The 22,670-nt window shown below is 41.7% G+C and overlaps 1 protein-coding gene across 1 annotated transcript in view; it reads right to left on the reverse strand.

Moving 5' to 3' along the window:
* SLC9A3 (solute carrier family 9 member A3) overlaps window positions 1–22,670 on the reverse strand; it is a gene marked incomplete at both ends in the record, with an annotated part of 189,516 nt that overhangs the window by 139,888 nt on the left and 26,958 nt on the right. Inside the window, one exon of the mRNA XM_081346214.1 lies at window positions 4,744–5,046. Coding sequence (XP_081202340.1) covers window positions 4,744–5,046 — 303 coding nt within the window. The remainder of the gene's footprint in view (window positions 1–4,743; window positions 5,047–22,670) is intronic.

Raw genomic sequence — 22,670 nt, forward strand, 5'->3', positions numbered from 1 at the left:
TATATTAAATGTTCTGGAGTATTATGAAAGCCGACCAGATAAACAATTAGCTTTAATATTTATTGATGCTCTAAAAGCATTTGATACGGTTAATTGGGATTTCCTGATGTGTCAGTTGGAACATATGGAGTTTGGGGCTAAATTCTGTAATATGATTAAAGCAATCTATACTAAGCAGGAAGCGAGATTGTTGATAAATGGGAATTTAACTGACAAATTTGATATCTGTAAGGGCACTAGGCAGGGTTGTCCACTCTCCCCACTTTTATTTATCCTAACCTAAGAACCCCTACTGAGAATAATAAGGAAAGATGAGGAGATTACTGGGCTTCAGATAAGAGACCAAATTTATAAACTGCAGGCGTTTGCAGATGATATAGTCTTCGTTTTGGAAAATCCTCTGGAATCCAGCACGGAATTACTAAAAAGGATTGAGGAATTTGGAAACGTGGCTGGTCTACAAGTAAATAAAGATAAGACAAATATATTGACAAAAAATCTTTCAAATAGAAGTAAACAGATGTTAGAGGACACTACAGGGTTTAAAATCATGAAGAAGGTGAAATATTTAGGAATCTTGTTGATGGGAAGATGTTCAAGTATTAGGGAGGATAATTATTCTAAATTACTGATACAAACAAAAATGGACCTGGGAAAATGGGGTAGGATACAGTTGTCATTATTAGGAAGGGTAGCCACGGTGAAATCTTGTGTTTTGCCAAAATGGAATTTTCTTTTTCAGACAGCACCAGATAAACTTTCGCTGAAATTTTTAAAAGAGTTAGAAGGGGTAGTTTTTAGATTCGTGTGGCAGGGGAAACGGCCCAGGATTGGGGAAAAAATGATGCAAGAAATTAAGGAAAGAGGGGGCCTTGGCCTACCGAACTAGGAACTTTACTATCATGCTGCCCTCTTAGTTTGGGGCAAGGAATGGATAAGTTTAAGGAATAATCGATTGTTGAGTTTTGAAGGATTTGATTTGCTGCAGGGATGGCATGCAGCTCTTTGGCGGGAAGGTACTCCTCCAAGCAAACAGTTTACTCGCCACTACATAAGGGATATACTGATTCGGAATTGGGATAAGACAAGGGCTAAGTACTATGCGCAAATTCCGTGTTGGTTATCAACTTTGGAAGCCTTGACCCATCCGACCCTACTCAAGAAGGGAAGAAGACCAACTTACAAAGAACTTTTAGATAGCAGGGGAGAACTCAAAACACGACAAGATCTGGCTCAGCAAGAGTTTCAATTGGAGTGGTGGGCCTACCTGCAGATCCAGTCAAGGTATAAGAAGGATAAGGAAGGAAGGGGTATTTATCTGAATCTGCAGGAATTAGATAAGATTCTGCTGGGTCCGGAGAAAGGGATGATATCTAAGTGTTATAAATTGCTGCTAACTAGGGTAGTAGGGGAGGAGGTGCTAAAAGATGCGATGATTGCCTGGGGGAAGAATTTTGGTTATGCACTTCCACTTGAGAAATGGGAAGAGATTTGGTGGACTAATATGAGGCTGGTGGTTTCCACATCATATAAGGAGAACATATACAAAATGCTTTATAGATGGCATCTCCCTCCGGCTAGACTTTCCAAAATGTTTCCCGGATTGTCGGCCGATTGTTGGAAGCGTGGTAAAGGGATTGGCACATACTATCACTTATGGTGGACATGTCCGGAAGTGGTTAGATTTTGGATGAGGATCCAAAAATGGATAGAGGAAATCACAGGGTGTTTAGTTGATCTTAAACCAGAGACATATCTGCTTGGCTCCAGGCCTGGAAATATTAAGAAGGAAATATGGTATTTGGTTTTACATATCTTAACGGTGGCAAGGATGGAGTATGCTCAATTTTGGAATCATACCCCGCCGGATGAAGTTATAATTAGGAGAATACTTGATTGTGCGGAAGCAGACACATTGACCAAGAAGTTGAAGGGTAAAGAAGAGACACCAGCATTTCTATCATGGAATAAATGGTATATTTGGATGGATAAAAGATTAAAGAAATGAGGGTGGCTTGGAGGTTAGTCAAAAATGAAGTGATAGTCTTTGTTAATGAATAAGCTTTGGAGTTGGATGGTTATAAGAGACTTAATGTATGGTGTGTTTTTAACACGAAATGTAAATAAAGATTTATTTTAAAAAAAAGAAGAAGAAGAAGAATTTGATAATAAGGGAGGGCCTGACATGGAAGGATCTCAAGCTGTATCTGCCACTCTATCTAAGAGTTCAGATTTTGCAAAGGTGTCATGATGTAAAGCCCACAGCCATTTCGGTTGTGTGAAAACTCTTCACCTAGCCAGGAGATAGTTTTGGTGGCCTAAGATGAACAAGGACATAGAGAGCTATGTTGCAGGATGCCTGACCTGCACATCCATGAAAAGATTGCCAAGGAAGCCTCCTGGACTGTTGCAGCGAGTGGCTATCCAAGCGGTCCATAGGGGGAGATCGCCATGGATTTCATTGTGGAACTTCCTGAGAGTTCTGGGAATACAATGATTTGGCCTGTTTTCAAAGCAGGCACACTTTGTGGCATGCCCCAAAACCACATCAGCCTGAACTTTGGCCAAATTGTTTATGCAGCATATATATAGACTGCATGGAGTCCCAAGGTGTATCATCTCTGACCACAGGGTGCAGTTTACAACAAAGTTTTGGTGAGAGTTTATCAAACTAATAAGTTCCTCACAAGTGCTTAATTCTGGCTTCCATCCAAGCACTAATGGATTGGCTGAGAGGGCTAACTCAATAATAGAGCAATATTTGCATTGCTAGGTGAACTATCAGCAAGCCAATTGGGCGGAATTTCTGCCTTTTGCAGAAGTGGCATATAATAACTCCATACATAGTAGCACTGGGTTCACTCCATTCAAGGTAGCTACAGGAGTGGATTTTGTGCCAATGCCATAAATGCCGATGGAATCTCCCTTCCCATTGTCTTTAGCTGAATGGATAGACATCCTGGGGGGAGATACAGAAGATAATGGATAAGGCTAGGGAATTGCATAAGAGGCAAGCTGATTGAAAGGCAGCTCCCCAAAATAATTATAGGATTGGGGACCAGGTGTACCTATCTACTAAGTATCTCAAACTGAAGCAACCTTATAAAAAAACTGAATCCTAAGTGCATAGGACCCTTCTTAATTGTGAAAGTCATTAATCCAGTAAATGTTGAACAACAGTTGCCAAAAGAGTTGAAGTGAATCCACCCAGTGTTCCATTGCAGTTTGTTGAAACCATTTAAGGGATCTAGCTTAAGACCAGTTGGAGAGGAACCTCTTCTTCCTATATTGGTGGAGGGTGAGAAGCATTATGTGGTTAAGAAAATATTGTACTCAAGGATTTTTAGGGGGAAGTTACAGTACCTAACTCAGTGGAGAGGTTACTCCTTAGCTGATACTGAATAGGTAGGAGCTCATAATGTTAAGGCTGACAGATTAATAAGAAAGTTGCATGCTAAATACCCTCAATGTCAAAGAGGATAATATTTGAATGTTCATTTAATTGTGATTATTCTTTTCCTATATTTACCCTTCTTTCAGGGGGCTGGCATGTCAAGGTTGAATTGCTAAGATGCCTGCTATCTTCTATTGTTACTCAACTTGCCATAGAAACAGGAGGGAGAGGTAGAAAGTATAGGGAGGAAACAGGATTCTAAGAAGCCATCCACTGACTGTGAGAGCCTACAAGAATGCCAAGGTCACTAATGCAGGTGTCTGATAGAGACGTGGACTGTTCCCGTAACAAATCAAAATATATGATTAGGCAATGTGAACACCTGTGGGTGGGGGTTAAGGGAAGCTATTGTTAATTAGGCAAAAATTTGAATGGGAAAACCAGTGCTGGTTTTGCTTTTCCAGTTCTGAGATATGTATTCTATAAAGTTTTATCTTTTATGGTACTTCAAAGCCTTGAAGATTCCTTGATTTTGAGTTCGCTAGTTGGACAGTTGACAATAGGACAATTAATTCTAGCCATTAAGCAAAAAAGATAATGAAAGATTGAATTGAAGAAAATCAAGCTTTGATAACTTGTAATAGTTATCAATAACATGTATACATGGCTGAATCATTTCTGTTTATATCTATGTGCCTATGGATGGCTGATTTGTCAGATAGACATAAACAGTATCTACATACCATAAGAGACAATCAACAAGCCAGAAAAGGGACAAAATAGACCAAAATAGCTCCTCATCACAAATCAACATCCAGATGAGCAGAGACCAAAATTAATACCAAGATTAACATTAGACCACGATCAAGAAATAAATAATATCCCAACTAAGAAATTACCAGTGCAGACAAAATTAACAATAACAAAGCCTAATCAAGGAAACATCAAGGCCAATCCCACCAACACTGAAAAGGCAAGACAGTAATATATAAAATATATATAGGTATAGCCCTGGATGATGTTACCTAGTTTGGTAATGAAACAGCTGCAAGAAAACCAGCAACTCAGAGAGCACTAAGGACTCCACATGTCTGTGTATTTTATTTATTTAGTCGTATTTATCAAGAAATATTTGAAAATAGTAATGTGTGCCCATTTATGGTTGGTGCCACAAATGCTTCATGCTTAAGAAAGTATCATTTGTGGTATTTATATCATGTTTAATAATTTATCATTCAAATACAAACTAGCATACCTTTGTGTAGCATTCTCTATAGTTTATTGAAAGGTACACATTATTTTGGATTGCTAATAATGAAATAATAGTCTGTCTGAAAATTCAGTCTTACCCATCAATCCACTAAGATAGACTCCATAAAGGGAGAAGCCTGTGGTAGCAGCATTCCAGATAGTCCCAATGACAGCATATAGAAGAATTGTCCCTAAGTTGCCAAAGAATAGTCGGTTTGGCATGAAGTATCCTGCATCTAACACAATGGGTGGCAATAGGTAGAAGAAAAAAACTGTTGGTGTAAGGGTGAAGGAGGCAATATGGTCAGCTGCATATACAATGCCACCCAGAAAGATGCCAAGGACAATCAGGAGAACACTTTCTGGAACCACAGTGGTAACTTTATGAGATAGGTGGAAAACTGGGGGGAAAAAAGATAAATTGCTTGAGTTAATAACAAGTAAAATAATTAACATGCACAATTTATACTACCAGTATGTTTAAAGCAGTATCTGTCTGAACAGAACAAATTGCCAATCCAGACTGCTTTCATTGGACAATTATTGCTTATGCTCTTTTAATCTCATTGCTAGATGTTATACTTTTGCCCATGGATGACATCTTTTTAAGGAAAGCAAAAATAGTTCTTGTTCAGCAAAATTGGGAGCAGCAGCTCTGTCACTAAATTCTGTCACTAAGTAGGAAATCACTTGACTGCAACTGTGCTTTCCCATTTGCTTGCCTTTTGAAATGCTTATTAAATTGCTAATTACTGTTAGCATAATTAACAAAAAAAATGTTTACATTGTGTGCTTACATTCAGTGGAGAGGAAGGGATTAGAAGAGAGTAAACCAGTACATATTGAGTAATACATATTGAAAGCAATGTGCTGGCACCAGCAGTCATGAGCACACTATACAAGGATCCTGATATATTCCCCATTGTGAATGTGTCATGCATAGCTAAGATTGCCCACAGAAATCAGTTTGGTTTTTTTTTTCTCTGCTCCTTCTCCTTTGTGTGCCTTCTTACTCTCTTTCAATTCCTTCCTTTTCAGTCTCTTTGCAAGGTTGATGGGCAGGGGGTGGGGAAATAACATGTCAGGAATAAGACATGTACTGACTTTAATGGTGACCATGTGACTGAAGGATGCTGTTGAAAATATAGTTATTTGTTGTTATTTTTGCAGCAGTCATAACTTCAAATTATCACTGAATGCAGCCATTAATAAGTGAAAACTACTTGCATTTCCAAAGAAGTCCAAATATACTGGTAAGGTTACAAACTTCTCTTTGTTCAGCTCTGCTCTATAATTGGAATGGAATGTCAACCCAAGATGTTGAGATATTAAACTCTAATGAATGTTTATTGTTGCATAGGAACTTAAACAATCCCCAACAATCTCCAGATCTTTTGCAATAATAATGAGCAATTTAATAGTGAAACAGTTGCCTCCTAGAGAAATGTGGCTGTATCACTGGAGGGGTTTTAAGTAAAGGATGGGCAACCACACCAATCTGATGATTTTATGATTCGCATAATCAACATATTCATTTTTTATCCCACTGAAACAGGAGTTAGTCTCTCCAAATGATCGCTTATTGTAGTCTCCAAATGTCTGAATTAGTAAAAGGAGGCTTCTCAAAATAATAAAAAAGCAAATAAAATCCATTAAAAGTTTATTATATGTTGTCAAAAGGGGAAAGAAAAATGGTGTGATAATATGAGGAAAATATAGATGAAGTGATGGAAATAAAAGAAAGGGAAGGCCTGGAATGCTACAGATCAGCAGCAGCAGCAGCATTAGGCTGAATGAGGAAAAAAATGGAAAGAAGGAAAGATGAAATGGTGGAAAACAACAGCAGTGGTAGAAGAGAACCAGTCAGCAGAATTTAGTTTAGTTTTACAGCCTGTACTAGTTTCCCCTCCAATTCTTGCTATTTTGAGGTGCTTATACATAAAATATTGCATTTAAAACTGTTGAAAAATTACTGTGCATAATTTCCAGCTTAGTTTACTGTACATCCACCACACTTAGAGTTAATACCTATATTAAATCAAAGTAAGGATATATGCTACTCAGTTCAGTTATCAAAAATATAGTTTGATGTTAATTTATTACACATCAGCAAAACATTTCAAACATTAAAAGGCTACCATATGTAAGGTGTGTGTGTGTTCATCTCTCTATCTCCCTGCTTTTGCTTGTTTTTGTTCTGTTTTTGGCAGTTAAAAGTTTTAAATGTTTCAGTGATATTTCAAGGTTGCTATTATATCTATTAGTATAAAGTCAGGAGAATAGTTAAAGGAACAAAATATTAGAGCTTGTTCTAAAAAAACTAAAAGCATATCCCTATCTGATTTGACATTGAATGAATTTTTGAGATGTCTAGGAATACTTTAGGTTCTCGTGAACTATTTCAGAGTTCCCCAACCTTTTTGGCTTTGTGGACCAGCAGGGGGGGGAGAGAGGAGATGGCTCCATGTGCATGGTGGGCAAGCTCACCCGTAGCTCCATTTGTGCATCAGGCACATGCTCCCGCTGCTCACACAAACTGCTGAAGCCTACTTCTGAAAGGCTCAAGGCCTGTTAGTGGGCTGTGGCCTGGAATTGGTGATCCCTGGTCTATTTGGCTTTTAATGGGATGCAAAGGTTCTTTCCAGAAGTTTTAATATTATTAGAAAGTATGTGTGATTCCTAATAATTTTTTGTGGAAAGTATAGAATAATATAATAGCTTTGGACTGGCAACAGTGATTTAGAACACAAAGTACAAAACACTTTATCCCAAATCCTCAGCATTCTGGGAAGAGATGATGTTTAAAGCAGCATGAAGTTTCTGGCAAATCAAAATGCCAGCACACTTTTTGCTCTCTACCAGTTAAAGAAGAAAGGAACCATGGTGGTGCAGTGATTAGAATGCAGCATTGCAGGTTAACTCTGCCCACAGCCAGAAGTTCAGTCCTGACAGATTCAAGGTTGACTCAGCCTTCCATCATTCTGAGGTCAGTAAAATGAGGACCCAGATTGTTGGGGGTAATATGCTAATGTTATAAACTGCCCAGAGAGTGCTATAAAGCACTATAGGGCAGTATATAAGTCTAAGTGTTATTGCTATTGTTATGTATTGATGGAAATTACTTGGAAACCGTTATTAATAGTTAACCGCTGTATCAGTTTAAACTCCAGACTGCTTGTCTCCAGAATTGTTAGCTTGTGTTTTGAGCAGGAAATACTGCTTTAATTCCATTGGCCACTGCCTATTGGTGGTCTGTATAAATGGAAGTTAAGCAGCAGTTCGTGCTGCTTCTGTGTTAACTTAATAAATGTGTTGTTGCTTTTCACCACCGCCTCATCAATGCCTCAACAATCTCAATACTTAACAGCTATCATTAAAAAAAGACATAAACTTGGCAGTCCAAGAGGCATCACTTTTCAAAGAGTTGGAAGTGAAAAGGCCTCTGAGCTGCCCACCCCCTTTCTAGCATCTCACTGACTCCATCAAAGAACAGGAATTCCCTCCCTAAGGAAGATGCCAAGGAAGAACCAATATCACACCGGAGGTCAGCATGCTCCGACTCTTGTTATGGATGGCTCGGTCTGAGTTTTAGTCACACTTCACAGTAGACTTCTGAATTGATGGTTGAACCACACCATGAACTTCACGAGCAGTACTCCTTTGGCATCTTCACAGTTGGTGGGATTTTCTATGGCACCACTTCTACTGTGGTATTGGTTCATGATAATACTCACCCGCACACCGCTAGATGCACCCAAGAACTTTTGAAGCAGTTCTGTTGGGGTGTTTTTAACTCCTCCCCCATAGCCCAGATTTGGTGCCAAGTGACTACTACTAAGGAATTTCAAATCTTGTAAGACATTATGATAAGTGCCTCAATTTGAATGGCAATTATGTCAAAAAGTAATATAATGTTGTTGTTTTCTAATGTATTTAATAAATGTTCTGTACCTACAAGTGTCTGTCATCGATAACCAAATGTAGGTTTATTTCCAAATTGTCCTCATATATGCTAAATTGTTCAAGTGTGAGTGTTACAAAGAAAAAAATGACTACCTGGGCTATCATATTTCCCATGAAGGGGTTAAAATTGACCTAGAAAAGATGCGAGCAGTATTAGAATGGGCACTCTCATTCACCAGGAAACAGTTGCAAAGTTTCCTAGGTTTTGCCAACTTTTACTGACAGTTCATCCCCTTGTTCACTCAGATAGTTCTTTCCATCACCAATTTACTAAAAACAAAAGTGGGGGATGGGGTGGGAAGGAACAAGCCAAAATCCAGCCAACCTCTGAAATGGACTATGGAATGCCAGGCGGCATTAAAAAAAAACCAACAGACTTTTTTCTGCTGAACTGCTGTTGAAGCACCTAAACCCTGAAAAAACTTTTGTCATTCAAGCTGACACCAGCAAAGTCACTGTGGGGGTCATGTTACTGCAGAAGAATAAGGAAGGGCAACTGCAGCCATGTGCTTACACATCAAAAAAGCTAACTGAAATTGAATAACGGATGGTATGGGAGAAGGAGGCCTATGCAGTCACATGGGCTCTCCTCTCCTGTAGACTTTTTCTAGAAGAGAGTAAAATTCCATTCCAGGTCTGGACTGGTCACAAAAACCCAGAAGCTCTGAAAACCCCTCAAAAGTTATCCCCTAAACAAGCATGGTGGGATCAGAACTTCCAACATTTCAATTAGCAGTGGGCTAATGCCTCCTTAAGTAACACCAGCTGCCTGCAATTAGTGCAGGTTCGAGTCCCACCAGGCTCAAGGTTGACTCAGCCTTCCATCCTTCCGAGGTAGGTAAAATGAGGACCCAGATTGTTGGGGGCAATAAGCTGACTTTCTAAAATGCCACTTGGGGGGGGAAAGCCCTAATAAGCAGGCATTTACATAGAATGAAGGCTATTGCTAAGCACATTGATTTGTGCTTCTTAGATTGTAAGCTGCCCTGAGTCTTCAGAGAAGGGTGGGATATAAATGGGATTTTTTAAAAAAATTTCAGATTAGGCTATTTATCAGGAGGGAAAAACTTTCTGGCAGATAGTCTGTTGAGAATGCTGCAATATAATATCTGCAAAGCAGAAATAATCAAGCCTCTCCTCCCCTCACATCAGCTGGCAGCCCAGATAACCACAAGAGGACAGCAAAAAGAAAAACCATCTATGGACAATGCTACTGCAACAGCTTTTTAAAAAGCCCTGGAAGGAGACAAATGGTTTGACAGCCACAAGAATATTTGCTCTATGCAGGATGGACTGGCCTGGTTGGGTGGAAAGCTGTATGTATCTGCAGACTCAAAGTTGGTGGGGCACTTTGGATTTGTGAAAACCCTGCATCTCCTTAATTTCAGGGCCCGTCCGACGAGTCACCGAAAGAATGAAACCGGAACGGGAGCTGGTTCTCCTAAGACAGACGAAGTCAGCGTTGATTCTACAGTATCATCAACGCTGTTAAATAGCCAGCCAAGCCACCACCCTCCACCACACCCCTAATCATTTCACCCCGCCCACACCCTTCTTAACTAACGCCTCCCATGGTTCCCACCCTTTGGTACCCGCCCCACCACCATTGCAGCTGGTAAGCCACCCCCCAGCCCAAACCACCCTCTCTTTCCCCAGAGCCTCGCACGCTTCCATCTTCCCCCTCAGCCTTCCAATCCGCCGCAAGCCTCGCCCTGAGCCCTTCCCCAACCCGCGGGGGTTCTCCACCACCCCCTGAGTCACTCAGGCGCCCAGCCACATTTTGTCCCCAGTCTCTGAAGGCCGGTAGATCGTTCCCCAGCCGAACACGGCAGCTGCGCTTTCCCCCGGCTCGTTGGCCACTTCCGGGAGCCGCCGGGCCGATCCGCGCCTCCCCAGCTGATGAGCGGGCCGCCTCCGCCTTCCCAGCTGACGGGCGGTTGTTTCGGGAGCGCCACAGCTCATCAGGAAGAAGAGGAGACTGGCGGGGGTCGCTGGGAACGGGTAGGGCGCTCCGTGGCTTCCTCGGGTGCTGGGCAGACGGGTGCTGGGACGGGGCAACGGCCGAGCACCGTCCCGGCCCTCCAGGAATCCGCGGGCGCCGGCAATCAGTCTCGGGGCCTGGCGGAGCGCTCCGTGGGCGATGGCGGTGGTTTTCGGGGCCCGGCGGGGCGCTCCGCGGGTGCCGGCGGTCTGGTGAGTCACCCCGCGGCCCGTCCGAATGTCGGGCGTGCCAGGCCCGACACTTAAGAGACAGCTCCAGTGGCCTTCACTCAAAAAGGATATTGAGAGTTGTTTCCAGCTGCCCTGTATGCATGATCACAAAATGGAGGCAAGGGTTGCTTCAGACAGTAGCTGAGCCATCAGCACCCTGGAGAGAGTTCTCTATGGTCTTTATTGTGGAACTTCCCAAAAGTGTGGGAAACATGGTAATTTGGGTTGTGACTGACCTGTTCTCCAAGCAGGTACATTTCAACCCCTGCCAGAAGATTCCAATGGCCAAAGAGTTAGCTAAGATGTTTCTGCACCATGTTTACTGCCTACACAGAGTGCTGCAACACATCATCTTGAATAAAGGCATCCAACTCCCATCAAAGTTCTGAAAAGCTTTTTTGGACCTCTTAGGAATTGACCAAGGACTTAGTTCTAGTCACCATCCGCAAATGAATAGAGGGGACAGAACGAATGAACTCAGTTCTAGAGCAATACCTGCATTGCTTCGTTAATGACCAACAGAACAATTGGACCGACCTCTTGCCTTTTCCTGAAGTGGCAACAATATTGTATACAATAACACTGTACTCACCAGCATAGGTTTCACACTGTTTCAACTGGCAATGGGACAAGATTTTAATCCAATGCTTGAGCTGCTAGCTAAAGACCCCACAATCCCCTCCTTAAAAGGATGGATGGATCAGTTAAAAAATACCTGGCCCATGATATGCAAGGTACTTGCAGAGGCCAGAGCATCTTACAAAACCCAAGCTGACAAAAAGAGGATAGAGCCCAAACCATTTCACATTGGAGACAAAGTATACTTGTCCACACAGTTCCTACAATCCTTGCAGCCCTCAAAAAATTAGGGCAAAATATGCAGGGCCTTTCACCGTGAAACAAATTATTAACCTGCTCACAGTAGAGCTAGAATTACCAAAGTCTCAGAGAAAAGTCCACTCCATTTTCCACTGCAATCTCCTAAAACTGGAGGTGGTTTCGCCCCTATGGCCAGCACCCCTTCCAGTTCCCAAACTCTTATGGTGGAAGAGGAACAACATTTTGAGATCAAAGAAATTCATGCTTCATGCATGCATAGGGGGCTCACCCAATACTTGGTGGCATGGAAAAACCTCCCCGGGGCTCAAAATAGCAGTTATCCTCTCGGGATCATACTTTAAATCCAGATAATCCCTCCTTCATTTTCTCACCGGAGACTGACTACAGCCCCTCGGTCGCGATGACATCTTAGGCATGGAGATAGATGAACTACCACCGATCATCACCGGAGCTACGAAGTTATCCACCAACAGACTATGCTAGCATTCACCGGACTCTCTCTCCTCCTGCGACCTACCCAGGGCTGGATGGTGGCCCCCTGAGATCCTGATCACTGTGAGAGGGTGACCATGTTCTCAGGAGCCACTACTTCAGCTCTGTGGTCTTGATATGCAGTTGTTCCAACCAGCTCGTCCTTTACTCCTATTTCCACCTCTGATGGCTTACACCAGAAGTGAGCTACTTGCCCTGAGAGCTTCCCCCCTCTCTCAGAGATGGCCATCAGACCTACGCCGCCGTTTCCTTAATGACGGGTCCTGGGACCCCGAGAGGTGGCATGGCGCCAAGAAGAGGCTCTTGGGTTTTCTTTTAAAAAAATTTGAAGGGTTAGGGAGGGGGGAGGGTCAGGCCCAGCAGAATGAGGGGAAGATCCTACCGGACCTGTCTCAGCCTAGGTTGGCCAATGGTCGCGGCAATATGAGGGCCGAGGAGAGTCTTGTAAACCAGGGGGATGGGACAGGGATACCGATCCCCACAGTAATTGGGAATGGCAGCAGATGGAGGAGCAGAGGGCCATATCGTAATCTGAGATCACGCCCACGCTATCTTCTTGCTGTGGCGCGCTCTGACCCTCTGGCTCTCGCCTGCTGCCCTGGGGAAGAGGGAGGACTGACTCCTGAGCTCAGGCTGATCTATTTTAATGCCAGGTCTGTTGTGAATAAAGCTCCCCTCATCCATGACTTGATCGAGGAGGAAGACGCAGACCTGGCATGCATCACGGAAACCTGGCTGGGCCCAGAGGGAGGGGTCCCTCTGACTGATTTATCCCCTCCAGGTTTCCGTGTGCTGCATCAACCTCGAGCTCAGGGTAGGGGAGGTGGCGTGGCGGTCGTTATCAGAGAGACCCTCCATCCGCGGGAGGCCACTGCCCCTCAGATAGACGGATGTGAATCCCTCCTCTTAAGATGGGGTCCTGGTGGTCAGTTGGGCCTACTTCTGGTATACCTCTCTCCAAGCTGCACAGCAACGGTTCTACCCAAGCTACCTGACGCCATCTCAGGATTGGCGGTCGAATTTCCAAAACTTATAGTACTGGGAGACTTTAATCTACCTTCCCTGGGCAGTGCATCAGAAGTGGCCCGAGAGTTCATGGCCTCCATGACGGCCATGGACCTGACTCAAATTACTCAGGACCCAACTCACGAGGGAGGAAACATGCCTGATCTTATTTTTGTCTCTGGGCAGTGGCTAAATGGACTGGGTGGGGTTACTCCAACATCACAACCCCTTTCATGGACAGACCACTACCTCCTGCGGTTGGGCCTCCATCACGTCACCCCCCGCTGTCAGGAGGCGGAACCGACCAGGTGGTTCCGCCCCAGGCGCCTGATGGACCCAGATAAATTCCAGATGGCGCTTGGACCGATTCCCACCTCCCTCTCCCACAACCCGGTCGAGTCCTTAGTTAATGCCTGGCAACAGGCTGCTTCGGAGGCGCTCGACCGTGTTGTCCCTTTGCGGCCTCTGACTCGGCGCAAGTCCCGACTCGCTCCTTGGTTCTCCAAGGACCTGCGGGAGATGAAGCACCAGAGAAGGGGCCTAGAGAGCATTTGGAGAACCAGTCGGTCTGAGTCTGACCGAACACAGTTAAGATCCTTTTCTAGATCCTATCTTGTGGCAATGAGGGTGGCAAAGCGCGCCTACTTCACCACCCTCATTGCGTCCGCAGATAATCGCCCGGCCGCCCTATTTAGAGTGGTCCGCTCCCTTTTAAGTCAAGAAACAGGAGAGGACCCCCTACATAGACGGGCTGAGGAATTTAGTAAATATCAGGTGGACAAAATTGCTCAGATTTGGGCTGGTCTGGACTCTGACTGGGCAGTATCTAACGAGAGGAAAACGATGAAGTTGGCCAAGTACATTTGGGAAGAGTTCGATCCTGTGACTCCGGATGAAGTGGACAAGATCATGGGGAAACTAAGTGCCGCCACATGTTTGTTGGACCCGTGTCCCTCCTGGCTAGTCTATGCATCTCGGGAGGTTACACGAGGCTGGCTCCTAGCAGTTATCAATGCCTCACTGAGTGAAGGGTACTTCCCTGCCGCCTTGAAAGAGGCGGTGGTAAGGCCCCTCCTCAAGAAACCGGCACTGGACCCAGCTGTTTTAAACAACTTCCGTCCTGTCTCCAACCTTCGCTTCCTTGCGAAGGTCGTTGAGAGCGTGGTGGCACGACAGCTCCCTTTGAACCTGGAGGAAGCTGAATATCTAGATCCGTACCAATCGGGTTTCAGACCAGGGCACAGCACGGAGACGGCATTGGTCGCGCTGGTGAACGATCTCTGGCGGGCCCGAGATAGAGGTTATTCCTCTGTCCTGGTCCTATTAGATCTCTCAGCGGCTTTTGATACCATCGACCATGGTATCTTACTGCGTCGTCTTGAGGGACTGGGAGTGGGACGCACCGTTCTGCGGTGGTTCTCCTCCTACCTCTCGGACCGTTCACAGACGGTATTGGCAGGAGGGCAGAGGTCGAGCCCTAGGCCTCTTAATTGTGGAGTCCCTCAGGGTTCGGTGCTCTCGCCCCTCCTGTTCAACATCTATATGAAGCCGCTGGGAGAGATCATCCATAGCTTCGGGGTGAAATATCATCAATATGCTGATGATACCCAGCTATTCATCTCCACCCCGAACCAACCCAGTGATGCCCTCGATATGATGTCCCGTTGTCTGGAAGCGGTACAGATTTGGATGGGAGAAAACAGGCTTCGACTCAACCCGGCCAAGACTGAGTGGCTGTACATACCGTCATCTCGTTTAGTCCAAGAGGTTCCATCTCTATAGGAGGAGAGATGTTACCTCCCATTGATAGAGCACGCAATCTGGGCGTCCTCCTAGATTCACGACTCAGTTTTGAAGATCACATTGGAGCCGTGGCTAGGGGGGCATTTGCACAGATTCGTCTTATATACCAATTGCGCCCCTTTTTGGACTGAGATGCCCTACGTACAGTCACCCACGCACTCGTTACCTCCCGTATTGATTACTGTAATGCTCTCTACATGGGGCTGCCCTTGAAGACCACCCGGAGGCTTCAGCTGGTGCAGAATGCAGCTGCACGGGTTGTGATGGGAGCTCCCCGATACTCCCATATTACACCCCTCCTGCGTGAGCTGCATTGGCTACCAGTTGCCCTCCGGGTGAGATTTAAGGTGCTGGTACTTACCTTTAAAGCCCTACATGGCTTAGGTCCAGGATACTTGCAGGACCATCTGCTGCCGGGAACAAATTCCCATCGTCCAGTACGCTCACACAGAGAAGGCCTCCTCAGGGTACCGTCAGCTAGGCAATGTCGGCTGGCGACCCCCAGGGGGAGGGCCTTCTCTGTGGGAGCGCCAACCCTATGGAATCAGCTCCCCCCTGAGCTTCGGATGGCCCAAAACCTCCAATCCTTTCGCCGCGGCCTCAAAACACACCTGTTCCACCAGGCTGACCTAGACTGACAGGCATTTTAATTAATTTATATTTAGTATTTTTAATTCATTTTTTAAATTCTCTAATTTTAATTTACTGCACTGATGTTCTCAATTTCATTTTTATCTTGATTTCTGTACTTATTATATGTTTTGTTGTTAGCTGCCCTGAGTCCTTCGGGAGATAGGGCGGGATATAAATCCCATCAATAAATAAATAAATAATAAATAAATAAAATGAATGGGTACAAAAGCAACATGTTAAAGTCCCTAGATTACTTAAAGAGTTCCATGACCTTATGCCAAACACAATACTTTTTGTAACGCCAATAAGCCTGGTAGATGGTTGGCTTATCAATTAAGGAAGAAACAGAAATTACGTACTATAGACAAAATAGAATATAAAGGAAAAGAAGTCTACCAACAAAATTTGATTAAGAGGAGTTTTCTAGATTTTTACTCGAAATTATATTCTAAAGAGAATATACAAGCTTTAGATGTAGACAAGTATTTACAGGGAGCTCATTTTCCAAGACTTTCACAAGAACAACAACTTGAGATGAATTGCCCAATTAGAAGAAATTTCTTTAGCTATCAAACAGTTGAAATTGGGCAAAGCTCCGGGAACAGATGGATTAACAGCAATTTATTATAAAAAGTTGTTGCCTGAAATGATTGAACCCTTAAAGATTTTGTTTAATGAAATTCAGACTGGAGGCGCAGTTCCTCCATCATGGAGGACAGCTTTTGTATCGTTGATCCCAAAGGAGGATCAAGATCTTACTCAACCTAAAAATTATAGACCTATTATCGCTTTTAAATACAGATTATAAGATTTTTGCTAAAGTATTGGCTAATAGATTAATGCAAGTTTTGAAACAAATGATTCATAGTGATCAATCGGGATTTATATCTGGGAGGTATATGAAATATAATGTAAGACAAATTGTTAACTTGCTTGAATATTTGGATAAGAACAACCAAGTCTCCGCAGCATTGATATTTTTGGATGCAGAGAAAGCCTTTGACCAATTGAATTGGCAATTTTTATTAAGAGTTGTTGAGGAGATGAATTTTGGAGAAGGTTTTCTACATGCTATTAAAGCTATATATCAACAACAAACTGCACAAATTATAGTTAATGGGGGATTAACAGAGACTTTTAAAATTGAAAAAGGTACAAGACAGGGTTGCCCCCTATCACCATTATTGTTTGTTTTAACATTAGAGATTTTACTAATTAAAATTCGAGAGTCCTCTTTGATAAAGGGAATTAAAATAAAACAGAATGATTATAGATTGAGAGCTTTTGCTGATGAGTTGGTTGTGACAGTATCCCAACCTTTACAGTCGGTTATAGACTTGATGGAAATTATAACTCAGTATGGTAAGGTTTCTGGGTTTAAGGTAAATAGTAATAAGACTAAGATATTATCCAAGAATTTATCTATGAGTGAAAGGGATATGTTATCTAAATTAACAGGTTTTGAAATAGTGAAGAAGGTTAAATATCTAGGAGTATATATTGCAGCCTCAAATGTAAAATTGTATAAGAATAATTATGAAACACTATGGTTGAAGGTACAAAGGGACTTAAATAATTGGAAAAAATTACAATTATCATTACTGGGAAGAATTGCAGTTGTTAAAATGAATGTTCTACCAAAGTTTCTCTTTCTGTTTCAGATGATACCTATATTGAAAAAGGATGCCAACCTTGATCAATGGCAGAAGGGTATTAACAAATTTATTTCGGCGGGGAAAAAACCAAGAGTTAAATTCAAGATTTTACAAGATGCCAGGGAAAGAGGGGGACTCAAGGCGCCGAATTTGAAATTGTACTATGATGCGGTTGCCTTGACGTGGGTTAGTGATTGGCTTAATCTAACTAACAAGAGAATACTTCATCTTGAGGGATGGGATTTGGTATATGGATGGCATGCATACCTGCTTTATGATAAGAAGGTAGACAGGGCTTTTAAATCCCATATTCTTAGAAGCGCTTTATTGCGTGTCTGGAAAAAGTATTATTATACTGTAAGTTAAATTATAAAATACCGATTTGGGGAATTCCTGGACACGCGATAGAGGGCGTATCTATGGGAGTGAGTATGGATATGGTTTCTTATAAGGAACTACTTAGATTGCAAGGGAATGATTGGCAACTTAAACCAGTAGAGGAGTTAAGACAAGAAAACATAAGTTACTCTTGGTTTCAATATACCCAATTGAAAGCTAGGTGGAAGTCAGATCAAAAGGTTGGCATCACTACTACAGATCAAAATTTAGTAAAGCAAATTAGAGATTCAAATTGTGCACATATAAAGAGGATATATAATGCTTTAATTGAATTGGATTCGGAAACGGAACTGGTTAAAGACTGCATGATAAAATGGGCACAAAATATTCAGGAACCAATTTCGTTGGACACCTGGGAGATAATTTGGGTCAGAAATGTTAAATTTACCCAGGCTCAAAATTTAAGAGAAAATTTTTATAAAATGTTTTATAGATGGCATCTGGATCCCAAGAAGTTGTCCAACATGTATCCTAATTTACAGTCTAAATGTTGGAGGTGTGGTAGTTTAGAAGCTACCTATTTTCACATGTGGTGGACTTGTAGAAATATAAAAGCTTTTTGGATTAAAATTTGGTGGAACATTCAAAAGATTTTTAAGAGAAAGATAAAGTTTTCCCCGCAATTGTTTTTATTGGGCATTGTTGTAGATTGTGATGTTAAAGAAACTAACTTGATGTTGAACATGATAACGGCAGCACGATTACTGGTGGGACAATATTGGAAGAAGGATAGTTTGCCCACTGTAGAAGAATGGGTGTTTAAAGTTTCGAATCTTGCAGAAATGTCTAAGATTTCTGCTTATCTGAAGGATCATTCACAGGAAAGATATATTTCAGTTTGGAGGAGATGGATAAATTATATTCAAAACAAATATGGGGCTCAAAAGTACCATTTAGCTTATGAGTAGATTTTAGTGGGATATTGTTATTGGTACGTTGTTTGTAGTTATGTTAAAAGAGAGTTAAAGCGCATTATGAATTTGGTTAATTGTATATTATGCATAATTTTTATTTAGAATATGATTATTGTAACTATAATCCTGTATTTAGCTCTGGGAAGTGGGGGGGGGAAGTGGGGGGGAGGGATTTGGGGATATATTGTAAAATTTTGTTTTTGTAAAACTCTTTAATAAAAAAAAGAGTTCCATGACCATTACCCTGATAAACCTAAATGAATGTATAATTGCTGTTTTCTTGTTCCCCCTTTATGATGTTCTTTTCTCCAAGTGGAAATTCCCTTCTTTTAGGGGGGCAGCATGTCATGTCCCTACCAGAATGCTGTCATTCTGAGGGGAAGGGGGAAGTGCTGGTTAAGGATTGAAGATGTTTCTACATTGTTTTGCTTTAATGTATGTCCATGGGAATTGGGGAGGAGGGAATGAGCCCTTAAGTCTATCTGGTTTGACTCCTTTCTGGCTAACTCCTGCCTGTTACCAAGGTCACAGCCTCAGAGAACAACTTGTAATCACCTGTTCGGCTCAGAGTTCTCACAACAACTTCACACCAACAGATTGGCTCCAGATGGATTGGGCCAATGGGGTGGGATTGCACAATGGGAAATTAACCTAACCTTTTTATGTGGGAACTTTAGATTCTGCCTGAGCTCTCTGCAATCACTTTCTCTCAGTAAAGGATTCTTTTGAAATAAAGCTTATTATCACTTCTTTGCCATCTTCTCCCAAGTTTCTTTGTCTTTTTACTTGTTTTTTATCTGTTGAAAGAATTTATTTTGTTTCTGACATCTGTTGCAAGTCTTACTTTGTTCAAAACCTTAGCTTTCCTAACTTCATTTTTGCAGGTTTGATTTATTTGTTGGTATTTTGCTTTAGTTATGTGTCTCATTTTCTATTTTTTGTACCTGTCCTTCTTTTTCTGTCAGTTGGTCTGAGAATTCTTTGTACTATCATACTGGTTTTTTCTTGTTTTTCTTGTTTTTTTATTTAGTGGTATTGAACTGGATTTGGCTAGTATAATCGTATTTTTCAGAGTTTCCCATGCTTCTTGAGTTGATTTATCCTTTAAGATTTTCATCCATTGAATCCTTCTCAAGTTCTCTCAAAGTTTGTTAAAATCACCTCTTTTAAAGTCTAAAACGTTGGTTTAATTATGTTTTGTTGCTTGTGTCTATTTTATATTGAATTTTAATATGATATAGTCACTTTCCCTTAAAGTTCCTACAACTTCAACCCCTTCTATCACTTTTTCTCTATTGGTAAGAATAAGGTCCAGTATAGCTGTCCCTCTAGTTGCTACCTCTACCTTTTTTGTGATGAAGTTGTCAGCTGGTTGATCAGGAACCTGTTTGATTTCTTATTTGTTGCAAAGTTTGTCTCCTAGTTGATGTCAGGGTAGTTAAATTGGATATATGAATGTCTCTTTAGGCTCAAGTTGATATCACGTCAAAGGCAAAATGGGATGAGAATATTGTAACTTAAGTTAACCTAAGATCTACTATGAAAATACCTGGCCATGATGTATAAAACTTAAGAGCTCTGTTATTTCTTTCTTTCTTTGTGCATGTATATGTATTAAGGTATTTATCTATCCTTGGGGTAAAAAAATTGATGTTCAAAGATGGTTAATTGTGCTGTTAATGGCTGGTCTATAGAAAGCCATAGAAAGCAACAAATTTCCTAGTTTCACTATTTTATTTGGCTAATAGCGATCAAATAGCTTGAAGGCTGAGAAATAGTGGGAGAGAGAAACTATTTGACTGTTATCCATCCTCAAATAAATTTAATGTCGTCACCTCACTTTGAGTGGAATATCTGGGATGGGGATACTGCAGGAAAATTGATGTCACATTTATGAAGCTGTTAAACATTTTTAATCATCAGAGACAAGATTTTTAAATTTTGTTAGGAAATTACTGAAATAAGCCATTAAAAAAACCCTTTCCCTTGGTTTGCCTGGCCAGCAAAATAGGGTGAGGAGAAACTCTTTTGCTTTTCTTCCTTTGTCTCTTCCCCTCCCCCAAGAAGAACAGTCCAGGTTTTCATCAGTTTCCTGGAGAAAAAAAATTAGAAGAAAATGTGAGAAATCTGCTATTGATGGGATGAAAGTTCTACTTTGAGTTTTTAATAGCAAAAGGCACAAAAGCTTAAACACATTGCACAACCCCCTGAAATATTTCAACTTCAAAGTCCCAGAATCCCAGGGCTTTGAGCTGTTAATTTCTGCAGTGGTATTTCCCTTTTCCTGTGCCTTCTCCCAGTGGGGAAACTGAGTCCTGGAGTTCTCTTTTAACATTTCATTATGTACATCGCATTTATTTTTTATAAATTTTATTCAATTCTCTGTTTCGCTTCCACTTGTTAGCTAACATGATTTTTGAATAAACAAACCTGACCTTTATCTTGGAAAGTTGTGGATTTTTCCTGTTTTCTGCAGATTATTAAAGCCAAAATCATAAGATGACCTTAGGCTGTCTCTGAAAGTTTAAACCAGTTATTGAAAGAAATTAGTAGTGTTTGCAATCTCCAAAAAGTAAGGCTATTGAGAAATTGTTTCTTCAGAATGAAACTTCCAGCTCCCCAAACAACAAGTTTTAGAATACATCCCAGACTGAAGCAAGAAGTTCCTGAGCTTCTAGAAAAATTGTCTTCCCAGAAATAAAATAAATTAATAGATAAATCCTGGAAGGAAGTCTCTGGAAGAAAATGTATTTTTTCCTCACAACTATCCCACTTCTTTGAATACCTTTTGTGGCCACTAGATGCCAGTGTTGCACTGATGATCTACCTAGTGAGGTGAAAGGTATCAAAGAGCTTGATCCTAGAATTGTGGCATCCAAGCAATGTAGATAAGCAGTTTCTATCCAGTGTCTTTAACTTCTGTAGGAACTGAATACCAGAGACAGGATCTAAAGAGAACTTCTCTTCAGTAGTTCCATTGGACAATCCTTCTCCAGGACAAGGCTTTCTTTAAGAACACTAAGCTAGAAACCTGTACAAGCAATCATTCAAAGAACAAAGTGCTTCTCAATAGATTTACTATAGAAAGGTTAAAGGTTAATCCTTCCTATCACCAGAGCTTTGAGAACAATGGATATCTGTATTTAGATATTGCCCAGTGTAAAGAATCAACAATGAGCAACCTACCATTCAGGCAACCTGAAAGATGCTAACCTCTATTTTGCAGGCATTTTCAGGATAAAGATTGGTCATTTTTTTCTGTCAACAGGTGACACTGAGTGGGAGACAAGAGAAAATGCTAGGAATCTACCAGTTGTTAATGTTAAACCATTTTGTCCAAGGAACAATAAAACAATAAAGATCCACAGACCGGATAATCAACAAACTTTACATGGAATATTAATATATAGATAATATTTTATATGCAGAATAGAACAGAACGGAATGGAACGGAATGGAATAGAATGATACTTTGCTACTTGTTGTCAGAGCTGCATCAAATGACTTCAGCCCAACTTCACGTCACTTGCCATTAAATGTGGGGAGGGGAAATGGGAAGATAGGAAGGGGAGATGACAGGGACCAGAGGTCCCATTCAGAGGCAGTGATTGAAACATCCAAGGATACAAGCCTGGGAATGGAATGTGAAATGCCCATCCAAAGAGGAGCCAAAATGTGCAATTGTTAACAAAACACCTAATTTGAACCTTATTAAATGCCATCAAGATAATCAAGGGGGGAAGGGCCTGGGAGAAGGGAAAATTACTGGGGTTATGCAGGAAATCCTCAGATCTGACTTTGTTATGCTATTATCTCTTGGTTTCAATAAAAGTATACCTTTCACTACAAATGAACCTGAGGGTCTTTCTTTCCTGATTGTCCAAGCTGGGACAAGACTGACATTAAGCGAGATCTGCAGTAATGATCCATCCAGAGACCTTGTCTATTGTGGGGACTGTGCATAGAATGTCTAACCATGAGAACAAACAGGAGAAGATGGAGATCTGGGAATAAGCCACTTCAAGACCCAGGAGCAGTGGTGGCTACCCTAAACTCGGGGAAGAAGCAGAGACATTAGAAGATTGCCCAAAGTCCTGGTGGTCTGTAGGA

Source organism: Vipera berus (genome assembly GCF_964194415.1).
Source record: "Vipera berus genome assembly, chromosome: Z".
NCBI lineage: Eukaryota > Metazoa > Chordata > Lepidosauria > Squamata > Viperidae > Vipera > Vipera berus.